Here is a 14,486-nt window from a genome sequence, read left to right on the forward strand (position 1 = left end):
TGCCCCAACTAACCCACCTCCAGCCACACTCCACCTGCCTACAGTTACCACTCAGTTTGTCTATTCAAACAAGGATGGACAGATTAGGTCACAACTCCTATAATTAATCATTCCACCTCTGAATATTCCTGATAGTCCTGCATTAACAGCTTTTGGGGGACACCTCATATCTAAACCATAACACCTACTTTATAGTGTTGCTGGAAGAATTAAATAATACGTACACATAGCTAGGCCTGGCATAGAAAGCAACACTATATATAAACATTGTTTATGGTAAATATTTTGATAAAATAGACACCTTCATTTCACAAGTCATATTTCCAGACTATCAGAGGACCAAAAATAATGCAGCTATTGCTCTTTTCCTACTAAGTGATGGATTTTTATCTCTAGTAAAATTATCTCAAAGTCAGATATACCTCATCATCAATTCAAATGCACTAACAGAACAAAGTTGTAATTCAAAAGCTTATGGTGTATAAAATGGTGATTTTTAAATAAACTATAACAAATGCAAAATTCTTGAAGTTAAGTAGGCATTGTGATCAAGGGTATTTATGCATTAGTTTTGGGCATTAGCAAATGAACCACCAGGACTGCATAGCAGCTGCGAGACAGAACAAAATGTGGCACGGACTAACCAACATAGGAGCCATTGCAGCTCTCTTGGCTGGTCAACTGTAATGTGCAATCAACAGTCAAGTACCCTTTAAAAATCACTTACTACTTCTGCTGTCAAAGCATCTCCAGATTAATTTTCTTTTACTTGACCCAAACTGAACAATAACATTGAGTCACACATTGGAAAGTAGTATAATTATGCCTCAAAGGAGGCAAAGATGGTTCAACTAAAAAGTTAATAAACCAGATGTGAAAAAAATCAGAAAACTAAGATAAGTACCAAAGTGAGCATATATCTTGAGAGAAGCACTAATATTTAGCTGTACAACATGGGGTTCTAATTCAATGATGAGAGAGTGCCAAAAGTACTTTAAGAAATGCACCTAATTGCCCACAGAACATAACTGGCAAGAGGATTACAGGGAAATATATACATTTTGGTATATACTTCAATGTCTATATTTTGAAGAATAAGTATGCTTTTACAACTTTTTTGAAATATCTTTTTAGTTGTCAATGGATCTTTTATTTTTATTTATTTATATGTGGTGATAAGTAGCAAACCCAGGGCCTCACGCATGCCACACAACTGCTCTTCCACTGAGCCACAACTCCAGTTCCATTTTTACAACTTTAAAATAGCTAAAATCAGATCTTGTGATCTGTAACAAAGACATACAAATATACATGGCAATAGCAAACTATGTGAACTGACTTTAAAGAGATCAAATTAAAATTTTAGTATTTTCAGACCTAAGCAACATTAAGTTCAAAATTCTTGGAAGTAAGATAAGCAAATGATGAAATGTGGACATTTCTCATTCAAGAATACAGAATCTTTCTGGATAAAAAACTCAAATCTTTATTATGTAAAGCATGTAATAATTTTAATAGAAATTAGTTTTTAAAAGTTATAATTTGAAAGATACAAAAAAGAATATCAGATCACTTTGGGGAAAGTTGCTTTTAAATATCATACATTTCTATAGAAAAACCTTACATTGGTAGACTTTTCTACTCAACTTTTTGATAAAAGATTTTTCTCTTTATGAAAACATAAAACATTTTTTCCTCTTCCTGAACCTTAACATGCAAAATTATCAAACTGGCAATTTTTATGGTTACAGCCCAAACCAGTTGAAATATGTAAAATATTTAAGATTAGAAGGCAAATTATGGTACTGCTGCATAGGTTTAATATTCCTGCATAGGTTCTAAATTTATTACAAAACTCAACCTCTTGAGCTTTGCAGAGGAAACATCCTCACTGCATCACATGGTGCAAGCACCACCTTGTGGCAAAAACAAGCACTCTGGAATAGAGTCATGACTATATACTGGGAAGAAAGAATATTCAGTGGATTTCCAGGGCATTAGTGATACTCTATTTTGTTACCTGTGTGGAGATTCCACAAGTGCTAAATATATAATTATTTGTTAAACTGTATGACTTTTCTGTATTAACTGTTATTAGAAATTTTAAAAGTTTACTAAAAAAAAAGTTTTATCTGTACCTGAATTAAAGGTTGCCTCATCACTTGCCTAGATGCCTGAATTTCCTAAGCAGGTCTATTTCCTAGAATTGCCTAGGAAAACACTGCATTTGTAGCTTTGCTGTATTTTTTCATAGGAGACAAGAAGCCAGGAGATTTCTTCTTAGATAAGCATGGAAGGATACCCTACATATGTTCTCCTCACAATGTTTTCATCATTGCTCTCACAGCCTCCAAGAGCAATTCCAAGTGCTCTGGAATCATCTGAAAGACCCCCTACATTAACAGGTCTGAAAACTGCCACAGAAAAACCAATAATAGACTTTGTTGCCTCAATACAGAGAATCAAGGATAGGTGCACATTTAACTATATAACAATATTTGGTAAGATAGGTTTTCCTTTCACATTTTATTTACCATATTTTTAGGGCTTGACGCACATTAACTATTCACAAAATGACTTGAATTAGTTGAAGAGATGTTCATTCTCTGTAACTGCCACAGAATCACTTTCCTTAGCAGCTAACTGCATCACAGTAAGTATCTCTTTTCAAACACTACAGCAGTGTTTTAAAGAGAGAAAGCCTTACTCCTTTTGCCCAGGAACCTGTTAGAATACTTCAGTGGCCATGGCATAACTTTCACCCTTACCCAAGAACATTTAACTGGCAGGACACCAGCTATCAGCCGATGCTGCCTGATCCAAACCAGTGTGCCATGTGCAGGGGTAGCACTGCATCCCCTACCAGTTTCCACACCACCATTTCACCCCAGATGGACTTTCTACTCCATTCAAATACAGGGAATATTGTGGATTTAAAGTGCAATCAAGATGTAGGCAGATGTGCCTTAAGAGTATTTCACAGAACAATGCTTTCTGCTGTGTTAATGCTACTTACTAAAATAACCCTTATGCTCAAGTTAAGCACAAAATTTACTTTATAAAGAATTAGAATGTTATACTGTAATTTTTGACTTAGGCCATTTCTAAGATGCTATAATATAGAGACATCCATTATCCAAATGCTCCTTATAATTTGACAAGTTCCTTATAATTTGACAAGTATGATTATTCTGATGGTAATGAATATTGCTCAAATCAACTATTTGTTTTTATCTATAAAGAAATATCAGGTTGTGGTACCACAAAGATCCACCATTTCCTTAAGGAGTCTTTAAACAGAGCTGCCTCAAAGAATGAACACTCTCAGCCAGGCATGGTGGTGCCTGCCCATAATCCCAGCAATTCAGAGGACACTGAGGCAGGAGGATTGCAAGTTTAAGGCCAGCCTGGGTCACTTGGTGAGGCCCTTTTTAAACTACACTCCTAAAAGTTAGGAGTGTAGTTAGTTAGGAGTGTAGTTCAGTAGTAAAAGGTCCCTGGGTTCAATTCCCAGTGTGTGTGTAGGGGGGTTATCCTCAGGTATCTATTTTTTGTAGAGTGTTAAGAGAATGGGATTATTTCAATAAAAACCTTCTTTAAGATTTCTGGAATTTCCCATTCTGAAATATTTTATGGGAACCAAAGTTAAGATTAAAGAAAAAAAATTTTTGAGATGGTTACTACATTGTCCAGGCTGACCTTAAACTCACTCTCCTCCTACCTCAGTCTCCCCACTATAAGCATCACTCTATCTAAAAAAAGTTCTTTAACATTTGTAATATATAAAATTTATTTAACATTTTTCTTCCTACAAACAGATGAGAGAGAACAGCCTTAATAATAGAGAATAATAGAAATAATTGCTACCACTCAATGGGAACATAATTTTTTGAATTTTTGCTACAACTGGAAAAAAAAAAAAAAAAAAACCTCAGTAATTCTAACAGACTGTTCTTTTAAAAAAAAATTTAAAATCTGTATCTAATCATTCAAACTATTCAGTACTTCTAATCATTCCAAGTCTTTGGGGCTGATACTACATCAAGCACTGGGGGGTGGGAGGAAGAAAAGAAAAAAAAAAAAAAAAACCCACACTTAAATGACAAATAGTGAGCTTAGGTACAGTTTCACACAGAATGTTCACTTCTGGGAAATATAAAACCTCTAGAAAATTATAAAAAATTATGAGGTTAAATTTTATAAGCTCTTTCCTTCAACTTTGGCTAAATTTAATATTAAGATATTAATATTGTCTTTGATCATGAAGCAGAAATATATAATGGTGGATTTATTTCACTACTTATTCAAAAACAATTCTAAAGCAAAGCTCTTATTCAGTAAGATATACACTTACATGTCAGTAAAATAACATTTTAAATTTTATAAAGCATCCCTAAATAATTTAACAACCAGACTGAAAAATAAGGAGAACCAATGTTACTTTTAAAGCCATCAGCTGAGAAATGTCTTCAGTAATAGAGTCATGTTCAGGAAATGATGCTTAAAAATACAAATTTTTACACATTAGTTTCTTTGTTAAGTAAGTCTTTTTCAAATTCCTCAGTTCACAGAAACAGTTTAAAAATCTTTAACTATGAGTTCTTAGCTTGCAATGTTTTGATTTTTTCTATAACTTGAAACTTTCTAAGTTCCATTAAATATATTATCTTCTGTTTCTTCTTAAAGAAGCAATGCTCATGAAAGGATCATCATCTTCATCCTGAAATGACATTGAAATGTTAAGTCAGCTCCATGTTGCTGAGGCAAGACAGAAGTTCCTAGGGCAAAACAATAGCAATGGTATCAATGAGAGCCACTTTCTCTTCATATGGGTTAGATTTCATTTTTGCATTTCCTTTATAAGTGTGAAATATATAAATTCAATTCAAGTTCTTAGTGAGCATTAAAAATAAAATTTTATTCTGCAATGTATGTATGCATATATATATACCTACATTTCTCTCAGTGATTAGCCTTAATAAAGGGAAATGAGATACGGGAAAGCAAGGTAAAAATGATGTAAGTCATTTCAATTTGGTCTGTCAAATAGGTTTTTTTTCCCCCCATTTACATTTTATTACAGTTGTATGCTATCTGGAAATTCATCCAAAAAATAATGAAGTCACATGGAGAAGGTCGAACCTAGAAAGAGCTGTAATTCTTAGTTCCCACTTCCCATTTAGTGCTAGAAGTAGATAGTTACTCTCAGACTGATGTTAAGAAACAACCTATCAAAGCAATCTTCTGGGTTTTTGAAATATTTCAAGAGTTTCCATTCTGATGAGCTGTAAATTTTATATACATTAGAAAAAAAAACGGAAATACGAGGTATTAACAAGGATTTAATTAAAGAGAATGAAAACTAACAAACCTCAGACAAGTTCAAGTTATATAATTTGATGAGGGATAATATCAAATTGATTATATTCTATAATTCAATATTGAGAAGGTAAAACAAATTTGTAAATTTCTGATTTATGTTTCTGTTAAAACATTAATAAAAGAAATCACTTACTCATGTTAGTCTTTATTGGTGGTATTAACAAATTGAAATGTGAGCTAAATTATCCATCTCTGTTAAGAAATGGATGCCTTGAGAAATACAAATTCACTTTCATTTACTGACTCAATTTCTGCTATCAAAGGCAGCGCTTATTAAAAATGAATCCAAAATGAAGTTCAATAGAGAATTTTCTTTCTTTGCAGTTTAACACGAACCAGTACACAAAAGTTTAACTTTTAATATATGACCACATGTACATGCAGATGCTCTGCTTACTTCTCTCCTATAATCAATATGTTAGCATTCAATAGGAAGACTGAGCGCTTGCTGTCATTTTTCTTCCCAGTTCAAGTTGTTTTAAAACAACAGCTGAGATGCAGGGAACTTGAAAGCAGCAGTGAAAGCTCAAAATTATAAGGGGTAAGTCATATGCCATACCATGTATGAACCTTGAGGACATTTTGGAAAGTTAATAAGCCATTCACAAAACAGCAAATATTATATGATTCTATGTATATGAAGTACCTAGAGCAGACAAATTCATAGAAAGGAAAGTATAACGGTGGGTACCAGGGACTGGGGAAACAGGGAAGTGCGAACATATTTAAAGGTTACAGAGTCTCAGTTTTACAAGATTAAAAAGTTCTACCCCATCTATCACCCTGCACAAATTCAAAGTGGATCAAGGACCTAGGCATTAGACCAGAGCCTGTGCCTACTGGAAGAAAAAGTAGGCCCAAATCTCCATTATGTCAATCTAGGAACCAAATTTCTCAACAAGACTCCTAAAGCACAAGAAGTAAAATCAAGAATCAATAAAAGAGATAGGATCAAACTAAAAATCTTCACAGCAAAGGAAACAATTAAGAATATTAAGAGAGAACCTACAGAACGGGAGAAAATCTTTGCCATTGGCAACTCAGAGCGTTAAACTCCAGGATATACAAAGAAGTCAAAAAACTTCACACCAAAAAAACAACCTAATCAATAAATGGGCAAAGGAACTGAACAGACACTTCACAGATGAAGAAATACAAATGGTCAACAAATATTTGAAAAAATGTTCAATATCACTAGCAATCAGAGAAATGCAAATTAAACTACACTGGGATTTCATCCCACTTCAGTCAGAATGGCAATTATCAAGAACACAAGTAAAAATAAATGTTGGTGAGAATGTGGGGAAAAAGGTACATTCATATTGCTGGTGGGACTGCAAATTGGTGCAACCACTCTGGAAAGCAATATGGAGATTCCTCAGAAAACTTGGACTGACATCACCATTTGACCCAGTTATCTCACTCCTCAGCATATACCCAAAGGACTTAAAATCAGCATACTATAGTGATGCAGCCACATCAATGTTCATAGCAGCTCAATTCACAATAGCTAAGCTATGGTACCAACCTACGTGCCCTTCAACTGATGAATGGATAAAGAAAATGTGATACATATACACAATGGAATATTACTCAGCCATGAAGAAAAATGAAATGATGACATTTGCTGGTAAATGGATAGAACTGGGAACTATCATGATAAGTACAATAAGCCAATCCCAAAAGATCAAAGGCCGAATATTCTCTCTGACACGTGGATATCTGACTCAACCAATGCCTGAATTCTTCTGTGACATGAAAATCACCACCATACACCATCTTATATATGAAACATGAGGGGCACAGAGTGCGTACTTATTCTATTAAAGCAACATTAAAAGCTCTTACATTATCGTCACCATCATTTCTTCAAATACAAATGGTAGAAGCTAAAAAACTGCTCTGATCCTATTCACTGGGCAGATTGAGAGCTGAGTGAACATCATCTTTTAAAAATCTGCAGGCCTTTTATATGAGGTAATTACACAGATGGGCACTCAACAGATGTTCCCTATTGACTTTTACATTATAGCTCAAAGTAAAGCTATAAATGAAACTATTTTTAAAAATAACTTATAGCAACTAGATGATAGTCTCTATTTACCTATCACAAAGTTAAAAATTATTAAAATTTAACAATATGGCTTTATTACCTCATCTGATTCAAAATCGACCCCTTTAGTTATTTGGCTCTGGGACATTTGCTTGCTTGCTGATGTGCTCGACCACCTGAGGCAAAAAATAAAGGTGTTGGGGGGGCAGGACAATAAACCAAAGACAAGGACATATAGAATTTATCAGAAATGCATTTCTAGTTAAGTTTCTCAATCACATAGAATCCATGAATAAAAATAATATACAATTCCCTTCAATTACATTAGAGCAGTAAAAACTTGATGTTAAGAAAAAGGACTCTGGGGGGCTGGGAATGTAGCTCAGTTGGTAGAGTGCCTGCCTTGAAAGCATAAAGTCTTGGGTTCAATCCCCAGACCTGCGAAAAAAAAAAAGAAAGAAAAAAGAAAGAAAGAAAGAAATAGAAGAAAAAGAACTCTGGAGTCAGAGTTTGGATTTCAGTTTTTCTGTCCACTAGCATGTGTCTTTAGACAAGTTTCCCTATGCTCCAATTTCCTCATCTGTAAAACGGGATGTTTATTTTTTGTTAAAATTTCAGGGGCTGGGGATATAGCTCAGTTGGTAGAGTGCTTGCCTTACGGGCTCAAGGCCCTGGGTTCAGTTCCCAGCACTAAAAAAAAAAATTTCAATGGGCTAATATGCTTAAACACTCAGAGTAGTGCCTGACGTATCAAGCACTGCTCAGAGGCTTCATTATAATTATAGTTCTTATCACATATTAAAATGTATCTATTCTCATCCCCCACTTCTCAAAATTATGGCAATGTTGAAATATTTTTTCTCAAATCTCAGTTCTACAACAATAAATAAAAGTATCTAAAGATAGGCCCACCACTCTCCAGAACTTTTTCTTCTACCAGAGCCCACGTTCCTTGCTCTTTATTTGAGCCCTTCCCTTATGAAGCACTCACAATTAGGGGACTGAATCATAATTTCACACATAATTATGTACTGATTCAATCTTCCTTTAATGGATTCAAATGGGTTCAACTCTTCCCACAATTTAAGTTGCCTGAAGGCATAACCATATTAAAATAGTTATGTCCCCCATCAGACCTAATTTAATGCTCAAACAGAAAATATTTAAAAAGGTCAATGATTATTTTCTTAGTAGAAATTTTCATTAATTGAGTTTTAGTTAAGCAATGTTCACCCAAAATGTTAATCCTTAAACAAAATAGTACTATTGAATTAAGTCAAGCTTAACAGCAACAGGTTAAAAAAAAAAAAAAAAAAAAAAAAAGGCCAGGAAAAGCACATAAATACTCTGAAGGCAGAATAAGTCTACACCATCTCTTCCTAGTGTTTAGCACAGTACTACGTGCAATTAAGTAAATAAAATATGGTAGTAAAGAAAAGCTGGAATCAAGGATCAACAAATCACAGAATTGTTTTCTAGTAATTGGGAGAAAATCACTGAGTAATACAGACAAAAGGAAGTGGATTACAGGTTATTTACATTTCCAGTGACAATACTAACACTGCAACAGTTCTATGAACTAGCCCTTTGTTCTCAACTGATCTGCATACTTTACTAGTGCAAAATAATTCTGTTGAACTTATAGAGCACAGAAAAATGTATAACTATAGAATTCTAGATAATTTTTTTTGGGGGGGGATACCAGGGATTGAACTCAGAGCCACATCCCCAGTCCTCACTGAGTTGCTTGGCGCCTTGCTATTGCTGAGACTCGCTCTGAACTCTCAATCCTCCGGCCTCAGCCTCCTGAGCCCCTGTGATCACAGGCGTGCACCACCATGGGTAATTTTTAATATTTTGGATTTCTGTTTTTCAGGAAGCCCCTGACCTACCTTTGATCTGTCTTTGAAGTAGTAGGAAAAATGTCATCTTCATCTGATTCATCCACCTCGATCTCCTAAGGGGAAGGAGGAAAACGAAGCAACAATTAGTTCTTTTTAGGAATGGAACATCTGAATAAACATGAATTAAATAATTGAATCTGAAAGTGATTTTAAAATATATATATTAAAAAAGTCACAAAAAGGGAACCAGAAACTCTGAAAGTAGTAACTATTAAAGTCAGTCTGACCTTCCTCCAATGTCCCTCTTTATTCACAAGTGGTCTTCTCTACTGTGTGTCTTAGCTTACTTCTCTCCTTGCCACACAGGGCCTGGGCCCCTAAAGGATCCAGACCAGTCAGTAACTTGCACAAGCTTGAAGGCAGTCATGACCTGTGATGTTCTTCTTGGATTCTGATGAGGAGTTAGAACTTTAGTGTTTCATCTCCATTTTTAAATGAGGTAACTGACCATGTAAGAAGTACTAGGTATCTGTTACATTTGTCCCTGCTAAATACCATTTATTAGAATTAAGAACCAACAAAGATATCTCTGATTTTTTATTCCATCAGGGAAAATACTAGCTATTCCTTGACATTTTGTTATCTTGACACATGACACACACAAGTTGTCTTCATCTAACTGAAGCATAGATGAGGATAAAACCCCTATAAGAAGCGCATGTAAGGCCAACGATGTTGCTAAGCATCCTACAACATACAGGACATTCCTTCAAAAAAAAAGAATTATCCAATCTAAAATGTTAGTGGTGCTACTAGAGAAACCTTGATAAAAGAGGAAGATCACTGGCTTGGGAATTAAGACATACAGGTTTTGAAAGTGAAGGACTAGGAGAGTCAAGTCCATACTGAACTCTTCGGAATCTGGGAAGAGCAGAAGGCCCATGTGAAATTCAGAGCAGACCACAGAGATCCTTAGGCTCTGAGCTTTTAGTCTGTGTTGAGTATACACCAGTGTAAATGAAGCCTCTGTATGTGTAATACACTGGTCTTCAATGTTAGTATTCCACACACGTGCACTTTTGTTTCAGAGTTGTTACCCTTGGAAATATTACTCTACGTAAAATCCTTATTGATTTCTAGTAATGTGAACCACTATTTTAAAATGAGAGAAAGAAAAAAGAAAAAGAACTCTGAGACGTCGGTGTATATAACTGAGAAGTGTCTTCCGGCTTTACTATTCCACACTTTTTCCTCTTTTATTTACTCTCTAAATCAAGAACTGACGATTCACAATGCAGGAAATATAAACTATTAAAAGAGAACTATAAAAGTTTTTTCTTACCTCTGAGTAATTCTTAGTAGCAACATTTCGGGAGGGCTGCTGTCTCACAGATTTAAAAGCTAGAATGCAAAAGATAAAATACCCATTATGTAATTTTTACAATAACTTAGAAAATATTACATTTCTTTAGCTGAAGATTTTGTTTTGTTTTGGGTTTTTTCTTGGTTTTTTAAAAATGCTTTTATTAGTACATTACAGTTGTACATAACAGTGGGGTTCATTTTTACATAATCCTATATTCACGGCATTTATTTTGCTCCATTTCAGTCCCCAGTGCCTCCTCTTTCTCTCCACTCCTCACTTCCCTTAGTCCCTTTCCTCTACTTTACTAGTCTTAGCTCAAGGTTTTTAAATTCCTACCTGCAAAAACCCATGATGACCAATTATAAAACCATCTGTACCTTTTAAAATCAGAAGGCACATGGAATTCCATGTTCAAACAACTCAATCTCTGTTGGCCTCACGCTTTCCCAGCTTATTCAGATATAGTAACAGCAGTATTCATAAACACACCCATAGTAAAAACACTCTTAAAAAACACCCAAAGGATAAAACCTGATCCTCCAACCACTGAACTACAAAGATAATGAAGGTAAACCTCCCAATCCCTTCCTTCTTTGTAGTCAGTAATAGACTTTTTCTGTGGTTACATTAGGAATTTTCTCATTCTCTCTGCCTTGGTAGCCATATTCAGAGGAGTACTGGATATACCAGAACTATACCAGAGGGAAATTCTATAAAATAGTACATCTTTCTTTTATTCCACGATAAAACTTTCCAATGAATCTTTTTATTTTTTTATTTTTTTGGCTATAAACTACGTTAAAAGTCGAAGTTTAGCTAGCCCTTTACCTTTCCCCTTCTTTTCCCTTGAGATCAAAACTTATAATAAATTTCAAACACCTGAGATTTTATATTCTCCTAAGCCTTGAAGCTTGCTAATATCACGGATATCTCCCCCAAGACAATCTCCAATTTAAACAGGGCAAAAAAAGAAAGACAGATGATTAATAAAGCCAAACACTCAAAGGATCCTTCAGAGTCCAAAAATTTCCTCATCTGAAAACCCCAAGAATCTTTCTACCTGGCCGACATTTATTATTTGCTCTAGACTCTATCTCCAACCTTGTGATGTCTGTCTGAGAGGAGAGATGAAAGGCAGAGGCAAAGTTCGGTCTACTCTCTAAATTATTGGTCTCACATCCTACTCTACTAAAAAGGCTAGCAGAGCAAATGAACAGAAAAGCCAGTGATCATGACACTTGCAAAGAATATTTCTGCTCAAAGTTTATTCACTATCTCCCCAAACTCTGAGATGCTTTAAAAGAAGAAATCTTTCTTTTAATCCTCAGTGGATAGAAAAAGATTAAGGTTTATGAAATACATTTAATTTTATCAGAAAAATAAGCACACATTTTGTCATAAAGGCAATATATTATAGTGGTTAAGAGGTCTGGTTTTGGAGCTAGACTCATTTTGACTTCCCAACTGAGTAACTATGGCAAATTCCTTGGCTTCTTTAAATCTCACTATCCTCATCTGTAAAACAGTGTTAATAGTTCATGCAGAAAATTGTTGAAAGGATAAAAGAGGTACTTAATGCAAACTGCCTTGGCAAATGACTAGTGGGTGGTGGGCTTTCACATACAAGGAGCTGTTGGTGGCAGTAAATGCAGCAGCAGCAGTGGATTTCACGGTGGTAATTACACATAAAGGCAGTGACTGCAGAGGTGTCTTTTAGTTGCTCAGTCACCGACCTTTGCTAACTTCAATGGAAAAATTTGAGCTGTCAACTCTTCTTTACAACTGCCGCTGGCTAAAAATGTAATTTCTACTGTTTCCAACAAAATCTCAGCAAAACAAAAAATCTCCATATTCCATGGAGCTTGTTATAATTTGGCTTTTATTTTTTCTTCACTTCTCCTTTGACAATGGGTATCTACAAGTTAGTTTTAATGTTGCTTTTGTCCCAATGTGATGACAAGTATGGTTAATAGCCCATGGTTATTTTGTTAGAGATTTAAAAAACACCAAATCTAACCTGATAAAAATATTTCACACATTCATATTAAAAACATGAGTTTGTTTTTCAAAACAAGGTTCAAATACTGGAGGTAATCAGTTAAATTAGTATAACTATGAGATCAAATCAATTAGATAAAAAGTAAATTTTGACTCAGGATTTATATAACATCCCTCTCAAGTTGATTATATAGTTCAGTGATACAGCACTTGCCTAGCACGCAAGAGGCATTGGGTTCAACCCCTAGTACTGGAGGGGGGAAAAACCTGCCACTAATACTAATAAGTGAAAATCTACTGAGTTTTTACTAGGTGCTGTGCTCAGTACCATGAATACTTAAGTTCACTTAAAATAACTATTCCATGAGGTCTATACAACATTGCCATTTTAAAGCTCAGGGATCTGAGGCTTACTGAATAATCCCAGTTTATTCTTATTGAGGCCTATCATGTATAGACAATGTGCAAATACCTCACACATATCTTCCCAGTAATTCTCAACATGACTCAATAATGTAGAAACAATCATTACCCCATTTTGGAGATGAGGATTTTGAAACTTCAAGATGGAAAGCATACTAATCTGCTGAAGGACACACAGCTAGAAAACAAAGGAGTTAGGAGTAAAATCAAGGTCTTTCTGACTTCAGAACCATGCCCCGAACCTTCATGCTATTCAATCTCTAGGTAATTTTCACTCAGTCAAGCTCAAGAATTTAATGAGCATCTACTATATGCAGGCACTGTGGATGCAACGATGAACAAAAATGACACAGTCACTCTTCTCACAGCACTTACAGTGCAAGGGTGGCAGGTGAAGAGCTGACCTGACTGGACTAAAGCAGGCCTAACTCTAGAGCTGGGTTCTGAATCATAATGCTACACTGCCCAAAGCACCACAATAAGATCTGGGCCTCAAAAACAACTCAGAGAATCTGAAGCTTCAAATTAATGTGGTTTACTGACATAGCCTCTTCCACAGGGGACTATTACTTTAAAAAAATAAAGTCATGCGGCAGCCACATCAATGTTTATAGCAGCTCAATTCACAATAGCGAAACTATGGAATCAACCTAGGTACCCTTCAACAGATGAATGGATAAAGAAAATGTGGTATGCATGCACAATGGAATATTATTCAGCTATAAAAAAGAATGAAATTATGGCATTTGCCAATAAATGGATGGAACTGGAGACTATAATGCTAAATGGAATAAGTCAATCCCAAAAAATCAAAGGCCAACTATTTTCTCTGATATATGGATGCTAACACACAATAAGGGGGTGGGGGGAAGAACAGAAATTCACTGGATTAGACAAAGGGAAATGAAGGGAAGGGAGGGGAGATGGAAACAGGAAAGACAGTAGAATGAATCAGACCTAATTTTCCTATGTTCCTACATAAATACATGACCAGTAAAATGCCACATCATGTACAATCAAAAGAATGGGGTCCTAATTAAAATGTTATACTTCATTTATGTATAATATGTCAAAATACACTTTACTGTCATGTGTATCTAAAAATAACAAATTTTTAAAAAGTAAAAAAAAATAATGAAGTCTCCAATTTGTGAATCTCTTAAAGCACCATAACTAGTCCCTTTGTCTACCGACCCGAAGAGGGACTGTATTCCACACTCTCAATGGATAATGGAGCAGCAGTTGTTAACAGATGCTTTCAAAGTCCCACTTGGCATAGTGGTTCTGAAAGAAGCTGACACTAGAAAGTGAAACATGCTCACAAACCATAAGAGCTGAAGTCCTCAGTGCAAAGGAGGTACTACATGTGAGTTTCAAATAAGGAAGGATAAAATCTCTGTATCTATTCACTGTTTTTCAG

The 14,486-nt window shown here is 35.2% G+C and overlaps 1 protein-coding gene across 9 annotated transcripts in view; it reads right to left on the minus strand.

Annotated features, from left to right (window-relative positions):
• Positions 1–271: 271 nt before the first annotated feature.
• The window catches only part of MRE11 (MRE11 homolog, double strand break repair nuclease), an 84,914-nt gene continuing 70,699 nt past the window's right edge, over positions 272–14,486 (minus strand). For all 9 annotated transcript variants that reach the window (XM_079101954.1, XM_079101953.1, XM_079101952.1 and 6 more), the window contains 4 exons: positions 10,622–10,680; positions 9,328–9,392; positions 7,536–7,611; positions 272–4,720 (listed from right to left, as the gene is read on the minus strand). In XM_079101954.1, the coding sequence (XP_078958080.1) occupies positions 4,664–4,720; positions 7,536–7,611; positions 9,328–9,392; positions 10,622–10,680 (257 nt within the window). In that variant the 3' untranslated portion in view covers positions 272–4,663. The remainder of the gene's footprint in view (positions 4,721–7,535; positions 7,612–9,327; positions 9,393–10,621; positions 10,681–14,486) is intronic.

Source organism: Sciurus vulgaris, assembly GCF_902686455.1.
Source record: "Sciurus vulgaris genome assembly, chromosome: 11".
NCBI lineage: Eukaryota > Metazoa > Chordata > Mammalia > Rodentia > Sciuridae > Sciurus > Sciurus vulgaris.